At 40.5% G+C, this 9,775-nt stretch overlaps 1 protein-coding gene across 1 annotated transcript; it reads left to right on the top strand.

Annotated features, from left to right (window-relative positions):
- Nucleotides 1-216: 216 nt before the first annotated feature.
- LOC307252614 (monocarboxylate transporter 2-like) lies at nt 217-4,322 on the top strand (the record flags this gene model as incomplete). Its single annotated transcript, XM_080030328.1, has 4 exons — nt 217-436; nt 619-762; nt 3,127-3,993; nt 4,099-4,322. Exons 1-4 carry the CDS (start codon nt 220-222, stop codon nt 4,320-4,322), a joined length of 1,452 nt encoding a protein of 483 aa, XP_079886454.1. The 5' UTR covers nt 217-219.
- Nucleotides 4,323-9,775: the final 5,453 nt, after the last annotated feature.

Here is a 9,775-nt window from a genome sequence, read left to right as displayed (position 1 = left end):
CCTTACAGCTGGGTCTTTTTGAGGGAGACAGCCACTCATTCAACAACACAGTTCAATACAGTTTACAGCGGAGTGTGCAGAGGTGAGTTCTTGTGATGTGTAGAGCGTGTGACTCGGGGTCTGCATTCCTGTATGTGTTTATAACCAGTGCTTTAAAGATGTGGGGTTGTTTTATACTCTTCTTTTACCCTTTTCCTCTAGCCAGCTTTTGAATTGAAAATGCCCCCTCCAGCAGCAACTAACCTAGGGTACACCCCGCCAGATGGAGGCTGGGGCTGGGCTGTCGTTTTCGGAGCTTTCATCTCCATTGGATTCTCCTATGCCTTTCCCAAGTCCCTCACTATCTACTTTAAGGAGATTCAGGAATATTTTGACGTTTCCTACAGTCAGATTGCCTGGTTGTCCTCAGTCATGCTCGCTACGATGTATGCAGGAGGTCAGTAGCCTTTGTATTATTATTATTATTATTATTATTTAATTCCCATGCAGCATCTTCCATGAACATTTTGACCAAGCAAAACATAGCTTGTTCTTTATTTCACCAAAATATATAGTCTAAGTGCTGTAAACCTTCAGTGAAAGTACCAAAACAGTGAGATATCTCTCTTCTCTCTGCAGGACCTGTGAGCAGTATACTTGTCAATCGCTATGGCAGCAGACCTGTGGTCATGGTCGGTGGAGTCATGGTTAGTACTGCCATGGTGCTTGCCTCATTTGGCACCACTATCATGCATCTGTATCTCTGCGTGGGAGTAATCGGAGGTAAATCACATTTGTTTGTTTTTGTCTTATTATAGTTTTAATGAGTTTGAAGTGTATTAGGATCTCGAGGAATTTTACTAGTGAGGTAAGGTTGCAGCAGTTCTATGAAATGTTTGCTTTAGGTTGCCTGGTTGTGACTGGTTGACACAAGAGGATGCCGGTTGTTGCGTAACTCCCATTCAGGAGTTCATTTATTATCAGTCCACTGGTGCCGTTTGTGCCCCTGTGTGAGGTTAACATGGGCCGTTCGGTGCAAAGAGTAAATATCTACTGAAATAACAATGAAATATCCACACCCTGTTTAAAATGGGACTATGAAATTAAAACATGCTCTAGACTTGGGTGTGTTGTTGTTGTTTTTTGAAATTCCTCAGTTAATCAGATTTGTATTGTAGTATAGATTCAATCCCCACATGCATGGATTTATGCCAGACCACATGATTGGGCTAATGACACTGAGCAAACAAACCTCTCAGACTTTACACTTTAAGCAAGGAGATATGTTCCACCTACTGTGACACAGAAAATAACTGAATGTGGGGGAAAGTTTCTGATCTAATTTAGGAATTCAGCCACTATAAAGGTGAAATAAAATATTATGTTAATTATTATTATCACTGTTTAATCTGCAGATTATTTTTAATAAATCAATAAATCGTTTGTAATCAGAATATAGTGCAAAAAAGTTTGTCAAAAGAGAAGTAAGTGATATTGTTTTTATCAATATGCATGATAAATCACTCTGCTTTCATACACCAATCACGTAGGTCTCAAAGGTCTCCCACTCATTCAGCTTTGCAGTAATTGCCAGAATTTTTTTTTTGTATCCCGCTCGTTTGATCCAATCAGGAGTGCTTTAAAGAGGCGGGTCTCTGTGCCAGTGAACCATGACCCGCTGCTCTCCATCGCGGCACTATCTGAGGAACACGGCTGTGTGTTCATGTGGTGGTGACGTAGGGACGAGGGAGGGGACTGCTAACTGCAGTCACTGACAGGAAGTTAGCTAAAAGGACCATATAACTTACTTGTCCTTTAAGTTAGCTAACTGTAATTTTTATTAGCTCTCTTCAGTGTATCTCTTATTACAGTACGTTTAACTATATCTTTTAAAACCTTTACAGCACATTATTGCAAAGTAATATTTTATTGAATTAATTATCCTTCCCCCTCAAGGTAGACATTATGGTTAGTATTTAAAACCAAAATCAGAATTCCTCCAAAGTAGATGTGTGCCACTGGATGTGAAGAATACTTTTTATAGAGCTGCTACTGATGACTTCAAGTCTTTATGTTAGTTTTCCATATTTTTTCTTCAAATTAATGAAATGTATTCTATGATACATCTTGTAGATGATGTAATAGCCTTGGCATTTCATTAAGAACTCATATGATCCAAGCAAAGAAAAATCCATTATTTATGATATGTTAAAGGGACTCTTACCGATCCTGCAATTGAGAATTACAGCACTATCATACCATCCCGCCTCCCTCCAATGCCCCACCCCCTCATTCCATGCTTGTATCACTGGTTTCACTTCAGAGGTGTCGGCCAGAACACCACTTATGGCCAAAGGCGTCAGATTATAAGCATGAGACTAGGAGAGGAGGAGTAGGGTTTTATCCGCTCTTTATTTTCCTTCTTTCACAGGCACAGTCGCATATAGATCGCGGGAAAAGAACAAAGGTTTAAACTCCGCTCGTGAGGAGACGTTACAACAGCTGTTGCGACCCGCGAATCGCAGCCGTTAATAACATGCAAACTATATTATAACAGCGATCGGGACTGCATGTACATACTCACACACGGGTGATTCACATTTAAACTCAGATAAACACTTTTCCATGTGGAATGATCGCTTACTGCGGCAATGCTCACACATCTGACCGAGGGAGAAGAGAAAGGAAACTTACTAAACAGGCTCTCTGTCCGACTGACGTCACGGCCCTAACTGACTGCTATCCACACTGAACAAAACACATCTTAACGCACTGTAAGAAATAACAACACTGTAACTTATGAACGTTGGGGCCTTTTCTACAATGGTCGCTACTCGCTACTGTCTGCCGTGGAATCAAAACAAACCCTCTAGTTGAGGACGCGCAATACAGAAGCAGACCGCAAACAGACAGGTCTGTCGGCCAATCAAATCGTTCGGTCCGAACGATTTGATTGGTTGATATTATGTGATATTTCACATAATATTATGAGATTGAACACATTGTTAGTTTTTACTCCTGGTGGGTCTGTCTTGGATTTTAGAGTATAATTACCTTATTAATACCATTTTAACCTAATCCAAAAAAAGTGTAAAAATGCGAGAAAGGTAAGAGTCCCTTTAATGGTCCATTTTATTATTTCAACAGGTATGGGCCTCGCCTTCAACCTACAGCCGGCCCTGACGATCATAGGTACCTACTTCCAGGTCAAAAGGCCGATGGCGAACGGGCTCGCAATGACAGGAAGTCCAGTTGTCCTATTCACCCTGGCTCCTCTCAACCAGTTTCTGTTTGATTCTTTTGGCTGGAGAGGGAGCTTCCTCATCCTGGGATCCATCGTTTTTAACTGCTGTGTAGCTGGTTCTTTGATGAGGCCAGTCAACAAAAAGGCCCTGACCAAAGCACACACTGAACCAGCAGGGTGTAACGGGGCAGCTGCAGAGGAAGCTGCTGCTGCTGCTGTCAACAGTGCACAGTCAGCTAACCCCACGACTGAAGAGAGCCAAAATGAGAGCCAGAGTCTGGGCTGCATGCACCGATTCATAGATGTCTCCCTTTTTAGACACCGGGGCTTCCTCATCTATCTCGTTGGTAACGTGGTCATGTTTTTTGGCTTTTTCGCGCCCGTGGTTTTTCTGGCTCCGTACGCCAAACATCAAGGGATCGATGAATATTCTGCAGCTTTCTTGCTTTCCATCTTTGCTCTGTCGGACATGTTCATCAGACCACTAACTGGCTTCTTAGGCAACACCAAATGGATTAGGCCACGGATTCAATACTTTTTCAGTTTTGCAGTCGCATACAATGGCGTGTGCCACCTTTTATGCCCACTTCTGCCCGGATATGCGGGTCTGGTTGTTTATGCTGTCCTCTTTGGTTTTGGCTTTGGAATGGTCTCTGCACTGCTGTTTGAAACTCTGATGGACCTTGTTGGAGCTCATCGCTTCTCTAGCGCAGTGGGACTCGTCACCATTATCGAGTGTGGACCAGTACTTCTTGGACCTCCAATAGCAGGTGTGTCAATTTTGGAGATATCTATTTCAACTCATAAATCCATATACAAAATGTAATAATTACAAAAAAACAAACACCCATTGAAGCATGCATGTTCTCTTTCAGGAGCTCTGGTGGATGCTTTCGGGGACTACAAATACATGTACTATGCGTGCGGAGTGATGATGCTGGTGCCTGGCATATTTTTCTTCGTCATGCATTACTTCAACTACAAGAAACTGGACGAGGAGCAGCGGCAGAGTGTGACCGCAGAGATGAGGACTTGTGAAGAGGCAGTGCAACTTAAGATGAGCCAGGAAGAAAGAACGGCAGGTGAAACAGATGGATGAACTTGCTGACTATGATTTTGTTTTAGTGGGTGTAGAAAGAGGCCTTAAAGGTTTACTATGCAGGATTTGTATACTTGTCTGTTGTAAACACAATATTCTGACTTTGACCCACCTCCCCTGATCCTCTCTCGCTACTGATATTTATCTCTAGCACATATAGAGTACTTTCAAAGACTCTGGTGTTGTAGTCCTATTCGAGGCTCAACCCCCTGTGCTGTTATTAGTAGAGAGTTAAAGACCCACCCGCACTGTTCAAATGTTGTCGCCCAGAAACCTCAACATGGTGCAGAAGTTTCATTTTGTATGACCCTATTCTATAAATCCTGAATAGTGTACCTTTAAGGACTTGCATTGTATTATTGATAGAAAATATTTTCTACTTTGGATTTGGTTTGTCGGACTCTTTGGACCTTTGATACATATCTGAAGTTTAACATTTGGTGTTTTTTAATTGTTATTTTATGTATATTGTTGTTGTTAATTATTATTACTACATTCTACGACAACTGTGACAACTTTAAGAGCCTTTTTATTTTTTTATTTTTCAATAAATCCTACAAAAGTGCCACTGGGCCCTCCAGCACAAGTATCTTAATAGCTCTATAAACTAATATGATTCCTCTTTGTTCCTTCAGTGGCTGTAAAAAATAATTTTCTTGAGGGACTGATATAAAATAATGAGTCCAAAACCCAACTGGGAGCCACTAGATTATAAGTAGATTGCCACTAGATGGCACTGGACACTGTCATGTGAGATCTCAAAGTGCAACACATCTGTCTTATTAAAGTGCAATTAAACAACAGGATTCTGAATTGGTGGCCTGATTCTTTACAGCATTGATTTGCCAAGTCGTGAGGTCGTGGCCCTGCCGTGGGCCGCCAGATATTATGAATGGGCAGCCGTGGGCGCAGCAACAGTACTACAGTAAAATACATTTTCAGTGTCTTAGGGATCTGTAATAATTGTTTCACTGGGTCATTGCTTCAGTCATAAAAAAATCTGTATGAAGTTATGGAAGGTTTTGGCATTTCAACTTTCAAAATAAGTGTGGGTGACCCTATGTGTATACAATTATTTGCAAGAACAGTTGAAATATTTTACTTCTCCCTGACATAAAAAATATTGTGCAATTACCAAAGCTATAGGCCAAATATTTCAGTATTTTAATGAGCTGCTTTGAATTATGTTAATTGTGAAGTATCAAATAATACAGGCTCAACACTGACTTATCTTAGAAAATAGCCTTACCTGGCAGTAAATAAGATGTGAGATCTTAGACCAGGTCACCACAGGTCAACTTTATATTTTCATACATTCGCTTAATTGCAGCACCGTGTTGCCATGCCTTGGGCGCCTGCAATACGAGATACATGGTGGGGCCATTCAGGAACGGAACAATGCCATTATTACAGATGTATACTTGAGCAATCCATTCTTATCATGTCCCTGCAAGGTGCATATTGACTTCCCTTTTCAGGTGGAAGAAAATCGCTTAAGTGAGTGAATCAATATGTTTATTTATAACCTTAGATAACATCATCATGAATAGTGTAAGCCAATTGCTAATGGGTTGGTGATCTTTTTGTTGGTTTCATTTCAACCAACAAAAAAAGTAGCATAAAAGCATATTACCTTTGGTGGTGGAAATGATTTCTGATTATTTTATTTTGGACTACAATTAATGATTTTTTTCATTGTGGATTAATCTGATTGTTAATTTCTTGCTAAATCCATTTATTGATGCACACCACAAAAGTATACATACATTAACAACCAGAAACAAATAGTGGCGTAGGGGAAATACCCTAATAGTATATGTTTAGTTTTGACCCAGTTTTTGTTTTTCAGAAGCATTAATGCATTATCAAAGCTTCCTTTCAAGAATTTTCTTTTTATAAATGAACACAAAATGAAAGAGTGAAGAAGATCTCCAATTAGTGGCAGTTCCCATAAACTCTGTATCATCTCTTCAGTGAACAGTTTGAGCATAATCACTGTGATGAACTGTGACTGATGTCAGTAAATCTGACTTTAATTGGGACCAACTACAATGAATCCAGGCAGCTCTGCATCCAATCCCTGTGAAGACTGCTACCGTGCCTAGATATGATGTTTGAGCCAGGCGGCTGGTTTGAGCATTTGCACCCCAAGTTCTGTTTTAACCACACGACTGGGATGTGTGCAAGGAAGGGAGTGATACTGTCTGCTTAATCCAACATGTTTGTTAATAATCTTTGCTAATCTTCTTTACCCACAGCAGCTGAACTAATCTGTGCTCCCAATGTTTACACTCGGAGGGAGGGCATCGCCATGCGGATACCAACGACTTAAGAGTTTATTCATCAGCCATGTCATCGCTTGTCTAAAATAAACATGGATAGCCAGGGCAGCTCGCAATGGATAAACAGGGCATCTTGAGAGGTTCTTACAGACAGAGGAGCAATTGCCACGACAGTCTCTACAAGGAGCTCTCAAGGACTCACTCGCACCTTCCAGAGAGACACCATGGCCTGCAGTGTGTCTTGACTGACTGTTGTAACACAAGATTTACGGGGATCATTTGGCGAAAAAACAAGCCACAGAGTACCCTACTCCCAAAATCAATAATCATAGCAAACGGCTGCCACAACCACAGATGAAGGTCACCTTGACCTTTATCTAGAGTAAAATATATATATATTTTTGAATATTGCATTTTCTCTAGCAGAAACTGTCAACATCTGCATGAGTATAGGGTAAATCAGGAGAGGTCTAGATCTTGCTTCTGCCCTCAATCCCTGGAGGGAAGCCTGAATCAGATGAAAGATATCAGTTCTACAAAACGCTCAGATAGCTTATGGCATTTGTTACGTACAGTAAGCTGTTCATTGCAGTGGTGGAAACTGAATAATTACCTTTGCGCAAGCGCTGTATGCATATACAATTAATATTCACGAGTATTTATTAATAAACCTTCAAGCATTATAAAAATTAAATATTTACATCCTGATAAGCAGCATATTGACTACTTTCCTTTTGATACTAAGTGTATATTTTGCTGAAAGTCTCTCTGTACCGTTACTTACAGTAAGTAAAAAAGAAAGACTTACTTGTATGAGTGTAGTATTTAAATAAAACCCCATTGTAACCATGACAGCCAGTGGCAAACAAAAAATATTTTGTGTAGTATTACTACTTTGCACTTTTATAAAAACCTTGTCGTGTTCTGTAAAAACAATATTTACTCTAGTTTCAGCTCTGTTTTCAGTCTCCACCATCTCCCGAGAAAAATATTTGGCTCTTTACTATGTTCACCAGTTACAGTAGTTTGTAACTGCATGCTTCTCTCTGCTGTCTAGTGCCGAGCCAATAGATTACATTTTTCTTTGACTATTTGCTAATGCGGTGAGAGTGAACTGAAAGAGTTGAGTGAGCGCTGAAGGAAAAGTGTGCTGTTGCTGTTGCTGCTGCTGGACATCGGTTTTCCTTGTTGAATACAAATGGGACAGAGCATGACCCTTATGAAGACGGCCATTTTTGGAACTGTAACAAAAGAGGAACTAAAACCCCCAGACTACTCAATCATGACTAATGTTTGTAAAAGAAATTGAGTCGCCAACTAAAAAAGGATTTAATTAGATTATGTTGCCCATAATTAACAATCTGCTAAACACATTTCCCAAAACTGAGAACAGTACGTCTTTTTTGTCCGCCGTTGAGCCTAAAGAATGTGTGAATTATCATCCAAACACACATTTACCCCACTTTTCAGAGTTGACAATGCAGAGCCCCTGACCAATATCCTTAATCTGCCACTCAAAATACATTTAGCCTTTGTGTGAACAAATGTGTGCTGCCGACACACTGCTTGTGGAGACTCTGTCTGCCTATTAGACCCATTGTTCCTCTTTATCTGGTGAACACAGACAACCACTGAAGCTTGCATGTCTGGGGATGCTGGTGCTGTTGTGTGCACATTACATGAATAATACAAGGATTGTCCTGCAGGATTATAATCTATCCTTTGAATATCATGCTGAATTACATTGCTTTATGAACAATTTCTTGATTGAAGAGCTAAAGGAGTGGATGGCATAAACAACAATCTGTAGCACTGTTTACACATGGACAGCTTGTGCACACAGTTAAATGTGGCCTGTGGCATTTGGTGGATAAATACAAAGTGGCTTGTATTATCAGTCTATCAGGGCAGCACACTCGACTGACCAGTTCGACCTCAGAGATAACATTGTTAGATTTCATTTAATTCCTCTGTCTTGATTTGGAAAATTGCATTAAATCCCAATCCCTATCTGCAGATGCCTGAGATAGGCATCCCCTAGCGCCATGTCCTCGGGGATTGACACCCAGGCCTGGGCTGAGACTGAGAGCTTGACACAGAGACTGGGCTTCGAAAAGGGAGAGGAGCAGAAATAATTATGAGAGGGACTGAGGCGTATCGGATTGTCCTAGCCTCAGAATGAGAAACAGGATGAGACATGATGGCACGAATCATATGAAAGAGCCAATGTACAGGCTACAGTACCTGATTCACTGCTAACATCTGTGTAATTACACATAAGGAACCTTGTAATACTGAGATTATGTTACCAAATTGTGTTGTCTGCACATTTCTGGCCAGTATCCAGAGCAATTACAGGTATCATTACCCTGAATCAAAGTTGTTGATGAGCAGTGAGCGGTGACGACAGTAGCTCTCTCAGGGTGTGGGGGAGGCATTGATGACCAACTTATTTTTGATACCCTAAATGCACCGCGTTGTCTGCTGTTGCTTGTCAGTGCTGAAAAGGTTGTACTGGCTTTTGTAACTGCGAATGAGTGCGACAGTAGCTGAATTAAATCAATGTCATCAGGGGTTCTTTGTGTTTCAAGGACAGTCTCGCCCCAGTCTCTGGCTGACATGGTGAGGTTGTTGCCTGTCACAGCTGCTTCGCTAAACCCGCCAAAGGTGTATGATTAAATTGCCATTCTTTTCCTAAAGAGAAGTGGAGCTGTTTAGAAATCTATAAACCATATGGACAAGTCAATAAAATGTCTTTAAAGTAGACCCTATTGCTTCTCTCACAAAGAAATTACTATAGAAAGTGGATGCTTTTGTGTGCAACACGTAATATGTAGGAACACAATGGGATTTTTCTTTTAGATTTCATGTAGTTGAGGAAGAGTTTAAAAGGGATTTTCAATTGCTGCACAGGTGGTATGAAAGTCAATCAAAACCTCAATATCTGGTTTGTAGGTTTCAGAAGTACTCTTTGGTCATTTTGGTTTCAGAAGTATTCCATTTTGAAAAAGTAAGAATATATATAAAAAGAGCTCTAACATAAAACCACTCTTACAGGATAAAGCTGGTGATATTCCATCTTGTTGTTATCACTAACAGGCCCAATTGAAAGACTTAACCTAATTAAAACACAACAATGAGTCACACTGTTAGACTGGTTGTGTTTCTTTA

This window comes from Ammodytes marinus, assembly GCF_949987685.1.
Source record: "Ammodytes marinus genome assembly, chromosome: 7".
NCBI lineage: Eukaryota > Metazoa > Chordata > Actinopteri > Uranoscopiformes > Ammodytidae > Ammodytes > Ammodytes marinus.
Note: the sequence above shows the minus strand (reverse complement) of the source record. Positions and strands in the feature narration are given on the sequence as shown.